Below are 19,268 nucleotides of genomic sequence, written 5' to 3'. Positions count from 1 at the left end.
GTGCTCTGTCGAAGGGCTGACTGTTCTCTGAGTTCACTCAACAACATTAAAAAGCAGTAAGGGGAGAAGCCCAGGGCAGCGAGCCAGCATTGCTCTGAGCTTGCACACAGCTGAAAAGTGCAGCCAAGCTGAAAGCAGCTGCAAAATGCACGCTGGAAAAGTAGGGTCTCACCTTAAATCAACCTGGATATGAATCCTCCTGAACTGTCCAACAGACTCCAGACAAAAAGGGAATAACCACAGAAAAACCCATCCTTTCTCTGGGGTTTTCTGGTGAGAGCCCTCCCGGAGCCTCAGGCTCATGCAGCCTCACTAGCTGGAGGGGTTACTACCCGCAACTGCAAATGGACAGGGCAGGGAAGTGTCTGCGCCAGCTTTTGCCTCCTCATTAGTGTACAAGGCTCATAGGAAAGAGGTTAGAAAGTGCTGTGGCAATGTGACCTAGCTGGCTTCGGACAAGGTGAGAGCAGAATCGCCAAGGGAAGAAGGCAAGAATACAGCACATCCTGTTATTCTGCATGCTCGAAATTCCGGAAACAGCTAGCCGTCTCCTGTCTGCCATCCAGCCCTTTATTCTCCACAGGCATGTGCGCACAGAGCTCGTGCTCCTCTCCAAGAGAGCTGCCCTGTAGCTCCTGTTTAAACCAGACCTTTCACTTCCCAGTACGTTACTGCTGCTTCCTTCCCCACCCCTTCCTAAAAAGCTACTTTACCCTTGGCTTAGGACCCAGGGATTCAACGATTTGCGTTTACTTTCCCAGTCACTGCCTTACAAGCAATCCTCTGCTTAACCCCTGCCTCAGTCAAGCTACTTCTGCAAACTGGATCCAGGGGAGAAACTCACTTGACAGCAAAGACAGTACAGCTCACAGCAGCTCCCTGCCCAGAGAGTACATATGGAGGGATGCTGGGACCTCAGTTCGGACTGCAAGGGGCACCCACCTCCCTTCCCTCTCTTACAAGAGCTCTAAGCCCAGCAGTGCTGCAGCCAGCTGTGGAACAGTGCAGGCCCAACCCGGCAGCCTGCTCTGCATGAGAACTGCATCTCACAAACTCTAGCAGTGCCAGCACGAAAGGTTCTTCAGCGGGGTCTGCATGGCTGCTTAACCACAGAGGTGCTAACATGCACCACTCCATGGTAAAGGAGCAGGTTTTACTAAGTGCTGTCCTGTGGGCTCCACGGGACAGGGTGGGTGACACGGGCAAATGTCTCCTTAGCTCCAGTACCCATCAGGGACAGAGTCAGCACAGGCTGCTCCCTTCCACCCTACCAGCACCAAGTCAGAAACACTCCTGCACCCAGCAGGCACCCTCACCTCTCCCCAGGCAACACGCTGAGGGAAAGCCACTTACAGAGGTATCTCCCCAGGGAAAGATGGGCTTCAAGTGCAGGAGAAACAGCCTCCCAGCAGAGGGAGGATAAGGTGGTTGCCTTGGAGATCATAATCTCCACAGCAATACAGATTAACCCCTTAGCTGCAGAGTCTAGACGAGAAACACTCGTCCCCTGGGGCACTGGTAGAACAGCAGTCTCCCTGCAAACTGATGCTGCATTTCAAACAGCACCCATGCACTCCTGCCAACAACATATACAAACACGGGCAGTCATTGATGCACAGGCTAATTTATGTCTCAGGGTTGGAAACCTTACACTGGTTTGGAACTTCAAGATGGATTTGAGTCCTCTGAAGAGACACGTTACTGGAAGGTCTAAGGGCAGACCTTGCAGTAAGTAAGAGTAAAGCACACAGACCCTTTTGAGTTGCCTCTGATGGCCATACATTCCTGTCCCTTCTCCCACTCTGCAACCCCAGAGTGGGAGGTGCAGAGAGGGCTGAGGCACCCCACCTCAGCACCAGGTGCAGTTTAGGCACATCAGGATCCTGAGGAATAAGATAACCAGCGTGCAAGAGAAAACCTGATGGTTTGACAGCACCGACCTAGACAAGTGGGGCTAAGATAAGTTAACTCTGTAGAGCTATCTAGCTCCCGAGAGGCCTAGTGGCCTTTTCTGGACAGATTTGCTACTAGGAACAGGCAGAATCCATGTGACCAAACCCACCTTTTTGCAATCCTGACAAAAGACCGACGTGCTGCCCAGCAGCCCGAGCAGTTCACTGCAGAGCAGACACTGGGAGAGCCCGTTGCCCATCGCGTTCTTTCTCATGTTCTCCAGACGCTCCACCAGGCGCCTGCGGGGAACGGCAGAGCAGAGGTCACAGCACTCACCTTGGAAATTGAAGCACATGGTACTGAGGCATGCCGAAAGCCTGCAGATGTGTGCTCCAGACTCAGCCTACCTTTGCTGCTTCTGTGCCGTTCTGGGCCCCTTGCTGGGACCATAGGTACTTTCACTTCAGTCTCTGCACTCAGTGTTTCCTATCAAGTGGCTCTTGGACTTCAGGGGATACAAACCTCTGTAAATCCATCTACCAATGCTCACCAAGCCCAGAATAATCAAAACTGCAAATACCACTGACAGGCCTGACTCAGCTAGTGGGTGCAGCACAGACAGCTCACAAGAGGTGCTTGGTCCCAACACCCTTTAGGAGCTCAGTGTCACTGGGGCCACACAGTCTCAGCACAATGATTTCCTGCCTGTAGAGCAAGACAAGCATTTAGTACTCAGATCAGGGCAAGTCAGACAGCACCGGGGAAGGGCAGCAGAGTTAGACCTGCCAAGCCCTGCTCCATTCTTACGTACACTCCCTGAGAGCAGCACTGCAGGCATATCACACTTGCCCACATCCCATTAGAAGCAGGAAGGCCAGACTGAAGCCATCAGACCAAAATGAGCCCGGCTGCAGTACAGGAATGCCAGTAACTGCTCCCTGCTCCATTCGACAGCCCGCTTGGAAGACAGGAAGCACATATGTATGCACAATGTCCATAGCAGCAGGACTACGAAAGGGAAGGAAGGCGGGATAAGCAATTAGGATGCAGGATGTGGAGAGCATGCAGAGCAAGGCTGCTGTCATGAGATCACTGCTTGGCAATTCTCAGGCATCCATTTGTAGATGGGGACAATAACAGCCAGGCCATTTATCAGGGGCAGCGACCAGCCGCAGCCATGCGCGTGCATGCGGCTCAGGGAGGAACCGCAATCCTGCTATCCATGCAACCCCATTCTCATTAGCGCTAATGTCCCATCAACCAAGCCCCACACTGAGAGGAAGGCAAGGTCTGTTTGAAAGAGGTACTGCCTATGGTGATGAGGTCAGACAGCACAGCCAGGATGAGCCATCATTATTGGATTTATGATCCTTGACTTCAGCACAAGAGAACTCCCCGGAGTTAACGAAGGCATTTCAGAGAATGCTTCAGCATGGGAACAGCAAGGCTCTCGCTTTCTGCAAGCTATACCAACAACTGCACAGGAACGATTGGCCCCTGAGGATCGCTGGCTGCTTCTGGGGCTGCTGGGGTCTCCCATATATCATGCAAACATCACCATCAGTTCTCATTAGCACTCACTAATGTGCACAGCACAGGGACAGAGTGAAGCACAGGGGCAGGAAGCTGGGCCTGCTGGACATGGGATGGGAGTCACTGGGGTTTCCTGTCTCGTGAACACGAAACACCACTGGGAAATGCTGCAGGACTGCCCAGCTCCCCAGCTTTAAAGGCAGTCAGTGTAGGATGACTACAGACACAGCTGAGGCCAGACCTCCAGCAGGACTGAAAAGAAATGGAAATCTGAAGCAGCAAAAGGATGCCCATAAATTAAATAATTCAAGCTAGCAAACCCCTTCCAGAGGGCTCAGCCAACTAGAACATAAACTCATTCACTGCTCCAGGCAAAATCCCAGGGGGCTGCCACAGACAAGGGAAAACCTAGCTGTGCTGCCAGCAGCAGTTTCTGAACCATGCCGTCCACTAGCAGTGGGCACAGCTGCACAGCTCGGCAGCTTCCCCAGCCTCTTCCAGAGCCACTGGGGCAGCTGCGTTAGCACAGGCTGCATTTACCAGGGACTGTGTCAGTAGCTGCAACCACAGCAAGCCCCAAGGCTCAAAGAAGTCACAAGAAAGGCTTGAGATATGGGGAGAAGGAAAACATCACATCCTTTCCAATGTTCAACACCTCCAAACAAGCAACATGGGAGGGGAAAATAACTGACCTATGGGATGCTCTGACTGATGGAGGCTGAGCTCAGGCAGTCAGGAGAGCCACCCCTCCATCTGCGCTGACCTTTCCTTCTGAGGGAAGGGGACAAATGAACGTGACTGTACCCAATGCGCTGCTGCTCGATGATGTCCAATTTCTCCGCCTTGCGGATGACTTCCAGAATGACCTCAAGTTCCTGCGGGCTCAGAGCCTGCATCTTCCTCTGCTTCTCAGTCTGGAACGTGTGCACCGACCAGCCCGTCTGGAGCCTGCGGGAGGGGGTGGAGGGAAGAATTAAGCTGTGAAAGGAAAGCACAAAACCCCTGACCTGCCCCACAGGCCAAACCTGCCAGGCACACAGAGCTTTCGTCAGCCTTCCATCAGAGAAGTCTGTTCCCTGGCTAACGCCCAAAGCAGGAGTCTCTTCTCACTGACCAGATCACCACGTCACTCCTCCAGCAGCACTGAGTGCTGCACTGTCTCTCCCTGCTCTCTCATTTCCCTTTGTGCTCCAGTTTGTATTTTACGACTCCATGTCCTCACTCCTGTTTGACTCTGCCCGTAAAGAAAACTAGTGCACCTAGGGCTGGGTATCCTGGGGGTACCCTTGCAGGGACGGGTACTGGTGCCAGACACCACAAATGCTAACAGCAGACTCCGGAACACAGGGAGTACCTGCACCCTCCTCCCTCCAGATCACACATTTCTAAGGTCCTCAGTTCAAATACACAAATCACCAGGCACGCTTGGAAATATAAATTTGGCAACTTCCTCCCTTGGTCTAACCCAGGCCCGCACGAGGACTTTAGCAAGCCACTTCCCTCTGTGCTTCACATACAGCAGCTGACTTCTCCTTAGCTCACTTGGGGACAGGCAGGAGCTTTCACAGCTCAATTAATTACCATTCAGTAGGGGTTTAGAGGTCACTGGATAAAGTCACAGCTGCTAGCAGAATGCAGGGCACTATCAGACACAGCTGTCTTTACTGAGGCTTTCAGGTGAAGGCTGGAGAAGTGGCAGTGGTGTGCACTGTTCACACTCAGGCAGTCCCCTCGGACACAGGGTGACCTCCTATTTTCTAACACTCTGCAGCAGGCTGACCCCAGAGGTTCAGACAAGAGCAGAGGTGGCAGTGGCAAGGTACTGGCTGCCAGAGAAGGAAAGCATCCAAGAAACACATGTAATTCTAGTGCTTGACTCATCTCCATCCATTTTGTCTTCAGGTTATGCAGTAATTTAACTTCAGGGGAAAATGAGATCAAATGACAAGTTCCTAAAACAAAAGAGAGCTGGCAGCTGGGGGATGCTATCAGTGATATTTAGGGTGCTGCAGAGATACGAGCCTGCCTCCAAGCCCTTCCTTTCAGCCAGGGGAGGGCTGGTGGGATGGACTCCCACCACACACCAGCCGGGCTGCAAACTCCACTGCAGGTGGGCAGCTCCGGGCAGCAGCCAAGCACCCAGCCCCAGCTTAGCAGGCTCCCATCGCACCCAAGCAGCACAATTCTAGGGAACAGAGGGGTCCGCGTGACAGGCAAACTCCTGCCTCCCAACCAGGCTGTGGATGCGGCCGATGGGCCAGCGCTCCACACAGATACCAGGAAACCATTCAGGCCAGAGCTGAGGCTGGAAGGAGAGGAGGGAGGTGGCAAGGACTCACTTGGCACGCAGTGCCAGCTGCCGGTCGTTGGGGCACACCCACTGGCCTGTCCCACTGCCAAAAATCGTGTCAGCCATGGTACCAGGGTGGGGAGGAGAGGCAGGGATCACACCTGTAAGAAGCAAACACCAGCATTGAGCACAGCTGCCACCCCACCCTCAAGAAAGCACAGGGAAGCACTTGGAACAGCCTTATAACTGTCCTGACGGGCCGCTCTTTTAGCAAGCAAAACAGAAGTGATCTGCCGGCGTCACACACAGTGCAAGTAGACAGACTGACACCCACAGACAGCAATAAAAACATACCATCACCCTCATAAAATATAAGCCAATAAATACCTTCAAATACCTTGAAGACAAGGCTGGAAGTTTAGATTTTATGGTACTCTGAAAAAAAGCCAGAGACTCTTTGTCAGTTCTGATTTTTCATTTCAAACTAGAGGAAAGTGTTGTTTGTAAGAATAATCTCTGCCTCACCACCTCTAGAGCCCCAACACTGCAGTACTGACAGAGAAAGCCACTCGAAAGGACACAAAGAAGCTACAGTTCCTTTTTTTAACCTCTTAATGGGGTAACAAACAAAAACCCACGCGACAATCAGCATGAATAGTGGCAAGTCATTTCGTTCATTAAAACTGCCTCCATAATAGCCTGATATTTATAACTACAGCCTACAATAGCAGCTTGTTTGCATTCTGTGATGTTGAAGACAGCACCTCTTGCAGCAGATCTCCTACTGTAACCACCATGGTCATACCAGCACTTCCTTGTGTTCAATGATGATTTCACTGTGATCTGATCAGTAAAGGCAGCAAGAGCTAACTTCCAAACACATCCCCAAAAGGGACTTTGCAGCTAAGCAGTTTTGAGTCCTACCAGCAGCTCAGATGAACAGAAAGCACCAAGGGACAGACACAGCCAAAAGATTTCCATGGAGGCAAAACTAGTCTTGATGTACCCAGCTTTTCTCCAGCTGGATTTGCTCTCCAGCAAAGCAACTGTCTCAGGAGCCCTAATGCATAAATTTCCAGGTATTAATACTTACCTTCCCCAAAACAGACACTTGCCAGCTTTGAAACCATACCTGCTGGGCAGAGATAACGTGGTTAATGCTGTTTGGCAAACACAAATCAGATACAATAGCAAGCAAGGTATATCACCTGCCAACTGTGCAGTAGTTCCCAAGAAAACACATGTTCCAGTCTCAATCCACAGCACACTTACCCCAGCAGTGCCCACGGTTCAGCGTGCTGCACCTACGCCTGCTATCTACTGCTGACACACAAGAGCTTTCCGCTTCTGTGCCAGGCGTGGAGGCATCACAGGCTGCACGACCTTGGCCCTCTTACACAGGCAGGCACGCAGCTTGTGCAAATCGATCTCCCTCTCTCCCTACGCTGAGCTCACATGTGCCACGCACGCCACACTCACCCTCCAGCACAGAAACATTGACCTGTGTTAGAGAACTGACAGCTATCTTGTGCCAAACCCCACGTCAGCCCTGAGAGCCAAAACGGTTACAAACAACGAACCAGTTCCCTCCTCTCTGACCATACAATTTCTGGAGAGAGTCTGAAAATTCAGCGCTTATAACAGGCAGGAGAGAAGAGAAGGAATTCCACACGAAGAACAGATTTCTTTCCGTGCAAGGGGACAGATGTATAAAAAGGTTGAAGGCTCTAACAATTCAGCATAATGCTCAGCAGCACAGTCCGACTGTACAGCAAAATGAGGCCTGGAGGAGATGGGAGGCTGCAGGAAAGGTTTGGCAGAGAAGGAGGGCCGAGACAGAAAGGACAGACAGAAGTGTCACACACAATTTTTTAAACCTTTACTACCTTAGTTAAGGTGATCACTTGTGAAAGGGATCATCCCTAGAAGAAATCCCTGAACCCTGGCATCTTTGATTTACCAACTACTTTCCCCGCCCTGCTCAGTGCCACACATGCTGTGGGTTTGCATTTCCATTTTGTCCCAGAACACCTCCTGCTCTTTTCACCTTCTTCACGATCTCAAGCAAGGAGAGAACGCAGTCCCCGCACACGTCCCACAGCAGGTCACACACAGGGAGCAATCAAGCATTAACAGCAAAAGAATACGGAGGCTCCCGCCCCCAGACCAGGGTTAGAAGCAGAGAAAAGCTACAATTTCACGCAGAACGGCTGACCTGGGATTTTCCAGATATTTTCTAAGCCTATGATGTGTTGTTACAGGATTATACGCACATGTACCCCCACACACAAATGCATACATTAAATTACTCTTCAGATATACCACATACTCTTCCCTCACACACACCTGAAGAACAGCACAGCCCACACACTCAATGTCCGCTGGCGAGGCTGAATGCACACACCATACCAACGTGACCAGCACTTGGCAGCTGTGGGATGTTTAGCATAGAAGCTAGAGCTGGAGATGAGCCCCATACCACGGCCAGGGCAGAGGAGCTTGCTTTGCCAACAGCTGTGCTTTCAGGGTGCAAAGCAGCGCTGAATACATCCACCCCTCCTCTGCAGAGCTTTATCTGCTCTAACACAGCTGAAGGCAAGTCAGAATAGAGCACATCAGCTAAGCATTTTTCTCAGGAGAGACCTAACCACATTCTCCAGCCTCATACCACAGTGCACTTTTCTCAGCATGACTGAACAAAAACAAGCAGCGTCATGCTCTTTTGCCTCTTGTTACTCAGCATACGCTTTCTGTTCTCCACCATTCCCTGAGCAGCATCTGCAAAGAGAGAAGGAAAACAAAACACTGCCTAGAGATCCATCATAGCCCAAAACAGTCTTCAGTAGATTATTCCCTAAAATATTTACAGGAGCATTTTATTTCGGCAGCATCGGGTATCTGCTGCTCCCTCTGATGTAAACTGGCATTGCAGGTGGCTTTGCACCTTTGCCTCTGAAAAAAGCCTGGTATGGTTTGACACAACTACCTTGGAGAAGGGAACAAGAATGACATGGGACTGCAGGCGAGACTGCTGGGGCAGAAACAGGACCACTAGCAGGACTGGATGGAAAAGAATATCTTGCATGGCCACGGGAACGATGCCAGAGAAATGGTACCAGTATCTGGAAGGCGTGAAGCATCCTCCCTCTTATCTCTGTACAGGACAAGAAGTACGGGGGAATCGGCCTAATCAGAAACACTAAGATAGTAAAACCACACCAGCCAGGGGGGGTCATTTTTGTAGGCTGTGGTGAAAGAGCCCTCTCTTGATGTCAACCTCTACTGCTGACTTGAAAATGCTCCAGTTAGCACCTACCTCACCGAGCCAATGCCTCCCTATTCTCTGCTCCTCTCAACAAGCTAACCAAGGGCAGAAGCAGGCAGTCTCTAGCAGCGAGAGAGCAAGAGAAATCCACAGCTCTTTGGCCTGCTGCAAGTACACTGCATACAGAATAAAAGGGAAGCACAAGTACTTAGTGTTACAGAGAGAAAACTTCCCACTCCAAGATTCTGCTTTTTACTTGAATTAAGAATTAAAAGGGAGCTCTTATCAATACTCTATGACCTGCTTTAAAAAGCCTCCACCTGTTTGTTCCTTTCCTATGATGGAGGAAGTCATGTGAAACAAAACCTCATTAAATCTGAGTCCACCTGGCTGCCCTTGGCACAGAAGCTAAGGGGAGCACTGCAAGGAAGGAGTGCTACCCCGCAGAGAGCCAACCCTTTGCATGGGGCCAGGAGCATTTCAGAAGGTGCGTAACCGAGCACATCTCTGCCTGCAGCTCTGACAGAGCACTGCTTCTGCTGTCTCCACAACGAGACTTAGACTCCGCAGAAGAACATGACTTCAGTCTGTGAGGAAGAAACCTTCGGGTGGGGCCTGAGCGAAGGGAACAGCAGCAGGGTCATGCTGGTGACTTGGCCTCACATCCCTGCAGAGCGACCACGAGACAGCAAAGTGAGCAGGATCTTTCCCACTGGACAGTTCCCACTTCTTGGCCTGGAGGAGGAAGGTGGGCTGCAGCCGGCTGCGGGGCAGCACATCCTCCAGGCACAGCCTGGAAAGAGGCAAGCACCCTTCCATGCCACCCCACCAAGCCACACGGCCATGGATCCTGGAGCAGACACACTTTCCCAAAGCAGCAGCAGAACAGCAGCAGGAGGTGTTTCTGGATGTACTCCTGATCCACTTTCCAATAACCAGCACATTCGGCACGAACTACAAATGGCAGCCGCAACGGCAGAACATTGCCACATTGGCACGTCCCAGAGCTAGCCCTGGCTGACGGCAGTATGCAGACACAGCCCTTTGACATGACACTCTTCAAAGAATTTCAGGCTCTTCTGTGAAAGAAGGCCAGTTTTCTCAGCTGAATAGCAACGTGAACATCACATCTTTACCTTAATAACAGAGCACAGTTGTAGCAAGTCATGCCAAAAGTCCAGTGAGCATGGTACCTGCTATCTGACCAGCTCCAAGAGCAGATGCTTAAAGAGTATAACAACAGAGCACAACACAGCAATACTTTTCCAGAATACCCTCCCAGCCTCCAGAGATTCCTGGATCATGCACTCCCTGAGCCAGGCTGTAGCTCTGTATTTAACACCCTTAACATTTTTCTGTCCTGAATTTATCAGTTCGCTTTTCCAGCTCATATACACTTAGCATCATCTCACTACACCAAGTCCCTTCCCCACTCCTCCACCTCAAACACATTTTGACTTTACCTTGACTACATCAAAGTTAAAACTGAAGGGTCTTGTTGACATTGAGGTAGTCATTGCAGTAGAAAACACCTCCTCACGGCAGCGAAAGCACAGCCTGCACGAGCCCTCCTGCAGCTGGGCTGATTACAGGTGCCCACAAAGCATGAATTCCTCGGAGCCCTGCAAATACAAAAATGTCCTATACAGGCCCATAAGGCACTCTCCAGTCAGCTTTCATTTGCCTGGTTATTTCAGCTAAGCAGCTCGTGTCTATATTAATTTGTTTTTATAGGAAATTAATTAGGCAATTTTTTTTTTAAATACTTCATTTAAAAAATAAAAATTAAACAGTTGGCCAGAGACGAGTTCCCAATTCCCAAGCCGAGCTGTGCCTGTGTAATTAACTTGCCTGCTTTGAGGGCATCACCTCCCCCAGGACTCCCAGCTTGCACCAGGTACCGTGCTGGCCTGTTTTTCCTTTTAGCTGCTGCTCCCTCAAAGAGGCAGTGTAATTACTCTCTGCTCCACACCAGACCCCATTATCCCTGGGAAACCTTAGCAACTAAGTGAGTGTTTGCTCTTGTTGCTATGACAGAGGATAAATGACTAGCGGAGATAGATAAGGTTAACCCAGCCTCTGCCTCCCACCCACTGCTGGCCAGTCCCTTTTCCTCCCAGACACTCGTCGCACAGCAGGGAGACAAGTACAAGCAGGCAGGGAAAGGCTATTTAGTCCAGACGCAAGTCTTCCCTTCATGTTTTAAAGATCCTAGTGCCACAGTTGTATTTCAAAGCATACGACTGTTTTAAAGTGACAGAATAACCCTTGGGGCTGTAGAAGCGTAGCAGAAGACACACACTTGACTTTCAAAATACAGCCAAGCCTCAGAGCCAGAGAAGGGGAGCAACTGTGCCTGTACAAGTGCTGGCCTGAATCAGGGCTTAGAAAAGTTTATCTCACACCCAAACCACTTCGAACTGCCCCTTCATACCTGCATCTAGCAGTTTCTCAGCCCCTCCAGTGGCAAAGGAGCCTGCTGTAAGCATCGACATTTTATAGGGGCAAAGCAGGGAGGAAGCACCAGCACAGCGGCACCAAGCAATCCTCATCACCTTCCTGCTGCCCGCTCTCAGGAAGGGGGGGAGCTGGGCCGGCACACAGGGGCACGGCTGGGAAATGGCCTCGTGCAGTTTCTTACTGTGATAAATCCCCACTGTTAGTGCAAACCCTTAGCAGCAGATGGAGAGCCAAGCAACACAAGGAAACCAATACGATCAGACTTGACTTGCAGCTCTGTGGCTTGGGCCAACAGAGACAAGGAAAACACAACGTCCAAATAAACACCACAAAGCCTTGGCAAGCTTTGGGACAACAACTTAAGAACCCAATCAGACAGACTTTCTATCTGTCTGTCTCACCACGAAGGCTCAATCTAAGCGGTACCAGCACCAGCGAAACAGCAAAGACCTCATTCAGAGCTGTGCATTCGATTTTGCTTGGACCAGCTCAAGGTAAACACAAATCGGCCTCAGCACATGGAAAGGGAGAGAAGTGTCATTATCACATAAGGCCAAATTGGAAAAGGAGCAAGTGGGGATGAGGTTTGGGGGGAAAACAAAGAAGGTTCCCATGCACCAGAGCTGCCTCCCAATCCCAGCAGCAGTGGCAAGAAGCCTAACTCCTTTTAAGACAGAGCTCGTTAAAAAGCTTATTAAATACAACGCCCTGGAGGTCCATGCCAGTCCTACGAGAGGGAAGATAAAATCAGCTCTACAGGAAAACTGACATACAGTACCAACAATCCTGTATTAATGAGAGGCACTTATTAGCGTGGCTACTTGATATATGGTAAGCTATAAAGAACCGGTTTTTGCCCAAGCAAAGCAGTCTTCGGCTCCCCAGCACCCTGCGATGCTGGAGAGGAAAGCCAGCACTATTCCACCTGCCAAGGTGTATCTTTATTTATCAGACTTTGGCCCTATTTCCTTCTGATCCCCAGCCAGGCAGGTGCGTTGTGCAAAGTGAATAATTCATGAAGACAGGAGGCTCTTTCTGACTCACATTCTGTGGCAGGTTGATCTGGCATAGGCCTAAGAGAAGCAAATTAGCATCTAAACAGCCAATTAAAAAGACTCATTTCACTATTCTGATAGGCCAAAAAGCTCAGGAGACCTTCTGTGGCTGGAGGTTGGCAGCGTGGAATCGGCACCTCCCAGCCTCCAGAGAACCATCAAGTTTCTTAGAAAGAACTGGACATAGCAGGGAAGTACTGAGCAAGGGCCAGCGTTTGTCAAGGAATCCCTTGCAGGAGAACTGCATGCCAGCCTGTTTCGTGGGTGACCTCAAGTGAGCCAGGAAAAGCACGTTCACAGCCGGCAGAGAAACTCTGCTGAGCAGCCTGACCCCAGGCCTTACCAAAAACTCGCTATCCAGCATGGGTCTGAGCCGCAGGCCTGCCATCACATCTGGAGGATGAAACACCCTTTCTCAGCATCCTTAAGCTCTAGTATTGGTTTTAGGCATCCTAGGAAGCCTTTGAACGACACCCAAGCACGGCCAGCAGTAACTCCAAGACCTTTATCACTCTAAACATTGTTGGTACGAGCAAAAAGAAAGCCATGGACTTTGACCAGGCCCTGGGAAGTACCTGACCCAAGCTGCAGCAGACTAAAAACCCTGCGGGTGGCCACAGCATGTCATTCTTACTTGCACATACAACAGCACCCATCACCCCGTGAAAAGAACCACCCAAAAGAACCACAACACTCCATCCTCCATAAGATGCACATGGCTGCTCCCACCACACAACATGCACAAACCCAACAGCTCTCAGAAGCACACTGGGGCTGAGCATTTTTTTCAATGGACCATGTCACTTTCAACCTCCCGCTGCTGGCTTGTTTCCCGCCACACCTCTGTCACTTACGTTCAGTTACCTTCAGGAGGCTGAATTCCACCTACATTCAGCCTTGTGCAGTTCACCTTGCTGTTTTTCCGGACTGTTTTCAGCAGCATTTTAGATAAGACTCTCCCACCAGTGGAGCGTGTGGTGGGTGCCCCAGGCCCTCCCAGAAGCCGTTCCCCCCTGTCCCAGCTCGCCAGGGGAAGGGGCCGTACCCCCCGGGCCCCGGACACAGCGGTCTCCCTGCAGGTGTCCAGGCAGCCAGCACGTACCAACACCTGAAACTCTGCTTGAAACTCCGCACGAAGCGCCCGTGCGCCCTCCCCGCAGAGAGCAGCCCCCGCCGCCGCGTCCTCCCCGCTCACCCACCTGCCCTCCGGCCCGGCCCCGCTCTCGCACCCGGCCTCGCTACCCCGGCAAAACTCGCGGCCGGCTCCGCCACGGGCCGCCGCCCCCCGCCCCGCTCCCGGGACAACGCGGAAACGGAGCGCACCTGCGCCGCCGCCGCCGCCTCCTCCAGCCCCGGCGGCGCCGCCCGCCCCGCTCCGCGCCCCGCTCCGCTCCGCGCCCCCGCGGGCCCGGGCACCCCCTGGCGGCGCCGCTCCCGCCCCGTCAGCGCCGGCCGCCGCCAAGGCCCGGCCCGGAGCGGCGGGACTCGGAGCGGGGCCGGCCGGTGGGGCTCGCGGGCAGATGTGCGCAGGGACCGGCCGGCCGCGCCCCCGAGCCCCAAAAGAGGATAAAAACCCACTGAAAACCAAACAAACAAACTCCAAACAAGGAAAGCCGGTAGCAAAAAAAAAAAAAAAACAAAAAGAAAAACCAAAACCAAACCCCCCAAAACCAAAACAAACCCACCCAAACACCCCCCCAACAACCAAAAAACAACAAAAAACCCAACCCCAAAACCCCGAAGCAAAAAAAAAAAACCAACCCTAAGAAACAAACAAACAAAAACTCACAGCAAAAACCAACCCCACCAACAAAAATGATTTTTGCAGGGGGAAAAAAAAAGTTCAGAACAAGAGCAAAGCAAGGTGACCTGCTGTGCCCGGGACAACTGCAGGGAGCTCCTAAATTTTAAAAATTAAGGGCCCAAATCTGCAGAGCGATCCTAATAACAGACACCAGCTACAGAAGGTTGCCCGGGATCAGCAGCAAAATTTGGTCTCACTTTTTTTACAGTAAAGCTGTTCCTCCCGGGACTGCTGTGAACGGGCTCCCCGTGTCCGTAAAACCTCGGTCTGCAGGAAGGATTGCAAACGGGGTACGGCGTGGACCCAGTGTGCCAAGGTAAACCCAGCAACCTGCTTGGACCAACTCATTGTGCAGTGGGTGAGGAACCAAGGGGCTGGCGTGGCTTTTCTTCCGCTTTCAGCAACTGCTTGTAGCCCGCTCCCTCACGCTTCATCGTACCAGAACAGGGCTTTGCACTTTGCAGAGCTGTACAAGTGCTAATGACTGTCCCATGCAGCACAGGGAGGGTGGGGAGGGGAGAGCAAAGCACTTGGGGAGGTGACAGCCTGGGATCATACCGTGAGTCAACAGAAAATCATAGGAAATCAATTATTCCTTTGCACTAGCCTGTGAACACAGAAATTAGGGCTCATTACTGTCTAAACGTCCAGTGGATGCAGTGAGTAAATTTTCCATGTGACAGGAAGGGAGGGAGAGAAAAAGAGAAAAGGAAAAGAGAAAGGAAGAGAAAATAAATCCTCAGTCTGTGCTTTCACTGCTTGTTTAGAGCCTGCTCTTGAGAACGCAGTGGCCCTGCAAGCCCCTTCATTTCCATACATCCACAAGACCTCACAGGATAAGCTTAGGCACCCTAAGCCACCTTTTACCTAAATCAAGTTCAAGTCTGAGTATATATTTTGCTTTTTGGTTCAGGCAAGTGTTGAAAAATACATCAGAGGAAGCAGTGTTTGCATTAACACAGAGCCTGTGTTTCTGTGGAAAAAAGCACTCGAAGATGACATTTCGCACCAGGGTAGTCCTCCACACGGTCAATAATATAAATAAATTAAGCACACGGTTCAGCCAACTTCAGGAAAAAGATAAATTACCTTATTTAACCAGCTGTACTGGCAGGAGCAATAGGCGCAGGAAACGACACACATCTCAGAGCCTGTATCCATTCTGCTGTTGAATTTGCTCGTTGGGATCCCCACAGAACCACAGATGCTTCCGAGTCCGACTGCAAGGCTGGGCCTTGATAGCTGGAAGTCACAGAGAATAAATATGACATTACATTAAAAATTTAAAAAGGCTAAATATGAGTTTTATCTTGATAGCATGAAGTCAATTTTTAATACACTCGTTTCTCAGAAAGCAGGCACTTCCAATTCCACCCAAAGAACCCTTCAAAATCTCTCTTTTATCAACTATGGGTTTCACTGAATTATTCACCAGATCACAGCTGCCAGGGATTTTAAATATACACATAACAAGGACTGTAACGGATAGCAACCTTCTCCTGCAGGGCTATCAGCGACGCTGATGGTTGCACCACAGATGCCCCAAGCTGATCCAGTCGCTTTTCAGCACAGCACATAATTGCACGCCGGGGAGCAGCCCTCCTGTGTCACCCTCGGACAGGCACATTTCTCAAGAAATTAAAAATAAAGACCACCATTTTGAGAGAGATGATAAACTCGTGGGCATGAAGGTGTCCTCCGGAAGAACTACAGATGCTTAAAAGCAGCCCTATTGTACAGCAAAACAATCCTAATTGTAACAATCCTGGAGTGCTACAGGAAATGATTCCCAGTTTGGACACTGGACTGGCAAGCAAGGGTCTGGGCTCCCATTCTCAGCCGTGTCCTGCCGGGCAATCAGAGCTGAGGCTTTGCACTGCTAGTTTGCTTTCCACAGTTTGGCTGTTGTTTCTGGTTAAATCACAGGTTCCTTCAGGTAAGGATTCTCATCATCTGTCTGTTCAGCATTTGACACAAGAATGTGAGGTGGACAATTAATGTTTTAATACACAAATAATAGTAAGAGTATTAATTATGAGCAATTTTAAACACATAGAATAACCAAAGGCCAAACTGGCTGGCTGCTTATCTCTGAAAGACCATTTCCTCGGGACACAGGCTGACAACTGGCAAGGAGCTGCCAGAGCCAGAGATGTCTGGCACTCCCTTCCCATCGCCCTGACCACTCCAGCTCCGTCCAGCCGCTTTACAATTCACAGTGAGAAGGCCAGGATTTTTCTCCAAGCTGTTACTCTGATTGCAATCCTCTACTTTTTGGCCCTCAGTGATTCAATTTGTATTTGTCCCTCTAATTATCATTCCTCAATAAAAAGGTCAATGATTCAGTCCCTAATCTGAACAAAAAAAAAAAAAAAAAAATCTTGCCTATTGAGCACACCTGCTCAAGTTTATATAAGACAAAAGAAACATTTAAAGAATACGGATGCTTCATAGCAAATTAAGCTGCTTTTTTACCTCTTTTAAAGACAAACTCCCCATTCCGATCCACTGCTCTTTTTGCTCGTGCAAACAAGTCTCAGGTCTAATTCTCTTTTCCTTGTTCAAAGTAAGCCTACAGCATCAACTCTAACATTTCACAAGAAGACTTCCCTGGGAGCCCAGTGCAGCAGGTCTATACACAGTTTCAGTGCATCTGTGGCACAGGAGAATGATGCACATTTTGGAGTAAACTGGTTCCCCAGGGAAATCTAGAGGAATTTCTCAGCATAGTTGCATTTGAAGTCAAAAAGTGCACCAAGAAACTCCCCCCGCCCATAAAACCAGTTGAGTTAGAACCCAGCAACCATGGGTTACATATTTGAGGTTTGGGCATTTCTTTGATGTCCTGATAAAAATACACACGTACATATACACTACAACTGTGAAGATCCACCTTCCGACACCAGCTTAGGCTGGGCTTTGAATTTAAGGTTTGCAAGTTTCCTTCCTCGTGTCACCAGATCTATATAATTGCTTATAAAATTACTAATTTTTCCCATCAGGATATAAGGCATGTTCACAAATCTCCTCTCAGAGGCACCTGCCTGTTGCATTACCCAGATTTTATACTGAATGTGGGGGTCATAATAGCACCCCGTCTCACCAAAGGAAATAAATACAACGGTACCTTTACTTCATTTTACACTCAAGCTAAAATTAAAGAGGGCAGTAGGAATATTCAAGCAAATTGAAAGACAAGTCTAACAACCCTTACACATAAAGATCTTTACTGCTTGAATGCAATTACCCTTCCTGGCAAGGGTTTACAGATTGGACTTCTATTTTATGAATTCATGATATTTTTATTTTCAAAAGATATATGCCTCCAAGACGCAGTGAAACCTTCAGAGGATTGTGGAAAGTTTGTTCTTAGTATTTTTACTGTGAATTGCAGGTAAAACATCCACTGAGACTGGAGTCTGGCTGCGCTGGGCACGGCAGAGTTTGAGACTCTCAGTCTAAACAGAAAAGGGGGACAAAGAGAAAAGTGACAGAAAGCAATAAGAGAATAAGGAAGTTGCCTGGGGACGATGCCCCGTCAGAATAAAATTATCTGCTGCCGGGGAGCACCTCACCACTCAGCATCCTCCTGGCCAACTGCAGCAGCAGAAGGGGCAGGTTAATCAGGTGAATGTTGGTCCTACCTGTCCTGGTACTCCAGGGAGGAGCTGTCGGAAGATGATTTTCTTTGTATGTAGCTCAGGCCAGCCACTACCACTGGGCTCTAATTTTGGCTGGCAAGTCAAGTTTTATAATAATAAAATTAACAACAACCACCACTAGCTACAAGTAATCCCCTTCCCTCAGCTGTTCTCCAAAAATATTATACTAATTTTTCAGTCTGGATGAATTATTTACATCCCATCACTGCTGTTCCCGTTTTCCTTGCCTTTTTGCCCTGTGTCACCATCCCTTTCATGCACACGCAGGCTTTGGAGACCTGCTGGCTGCTGTACAGCATTAGTAATAACCATCACTGCGAAACCCCTGCTGTTGACACTTTGAAATCAGACCATTAGCAGCAGTCGGAGAAGTGCTGCCTGCAGCTCAGGGATCTGCCGTGGGAGCAGCCTCCCGGGAGCCTGATTTCATCACAACCTGTCTGAATGCAACCGCGAGCGTCTGCCGAATTTCACATCTAAATAGATCAGAAGGAGAAAAAGAAAGAGGCAGGCAGGGACGGGGAGAAAACAACCAAACCAGGATTAAACCTCATGTTATTTCCAGGGAGAGGACGACAAATAAGCAGTGCATTGCTTCAGCAACTGTTGCTAGAGTTCCCGCGAATGCTTTTCATCCAGGCTTACCTCTGAAGGAGACGCACTCATCTCCCTCGCTGGTGAGGCTGTTAAAACACTCACCACCACAACGCAGCAGCAAGGGCAGGAGATCTGAGGCTTGCACCGGCCCCGAAACGCTCGGGAGAGCTATTGCCACCTCAGAATCTGTTTCACATGTACCTTCGCTGCTCTGATGTGGGGAAAGGCGGAGGGGAGGGAAGGGAGAGCGGAGTTTCCCTCAGCACCTTCATTTACAGGGCTGAGGTAGTACGAAGGGGTGGGAAGGCCCCCGATAGCTGGTCTCCCTGCAATGGATTTGGGTTTGATTTTTCCCTCTGCAGCAGCACTGTGCTGCAAACCCCACAGCCCTGCAATACTTCACCTGCTGCCAGGGCTGTACTTACTCGGACAAGCCAATACTTTCTGGTGTGGCCATATTACCTCGGGCAAGCCCCAGTACTTACACATGCAGAGGGGCGCAGGGGACGAAACCCGTGCTGGACAGGGTTGTTCACACAGAGCAATGGCGCCGGGCCCCTTGCCAAGCTGGCAGGCCCAGGCTTGCTGCTGCGGCATGGCTGCCCTGGAGACCTCGCTGAAGGGTGGGTGCTGAGGGGAGCGGAGGGGAAAGGGAAGGGGGAAGGCAGTGGTGAGATGGAGGGGAAGGTGCTGAGGGGAGGAGAGGTGA

General features: G+C 50.2%; 1 protein-coding gene across 1 annotated transcript in view; it reads right to left on the bottom strand.

The window, feature by feature from the left end:
• RPH3AL (rabphilin 3A like (without C2 domains)) overlaps positions 1 to 6,834 on the bottom strand; it is a 33,235-nt gene extending 26,401 nt beyond the window's left edge. The window contains exons 1-5 of the mRNA XM_082328033.1: positions 6,810 to 6,834; positions 6,104 to 6,151; positions 5,766 to 5,877; positions 4,231 to 4,374; positions 2,063 to 2,192 (exon numbers count right to left, since the gene is read on the bottom strand). Of these exons, the coding sequence (XP_082184159.1) occupies positions 2,063 to 2,192; positions 4,231 to 4,374; positions 5,766 to 5,842 (351 nt within the window). The 5' untranslated portion in view covers positions 5,843 to 5,877; positions 6,104 to 6,151; positions 6,810 to 6,834. The remainder of the gene's footprint in view (positions 1 to 2,062; positions 2,193 to 4,230; positions 4,375 to 5,765; positions 5,878 to 6,103; positions 6,152 to 6,809) is intronic.
• Positions 6,835 to 19,268: the final 12,434 nt, after the last annotated feature.

Source organism: Platalea leucorodia, assembly GCF_965183815.1.
Source record: "Platalea leucorodia genome assembly, chromosome: 16".
Classification (NCBI taxonomy): domain Eukaryota; kingdom Metazoa; phylum Chordata; class Aves; order Pelecaniformes; family Threskiornithidae; genus Platalea; species Platalea leucorodia.
The sequence above is the reverse complement of the archived record's forward strand: the minus strand, read 5'-3'. Positions and strand labels throughout refer to the sequence as shown.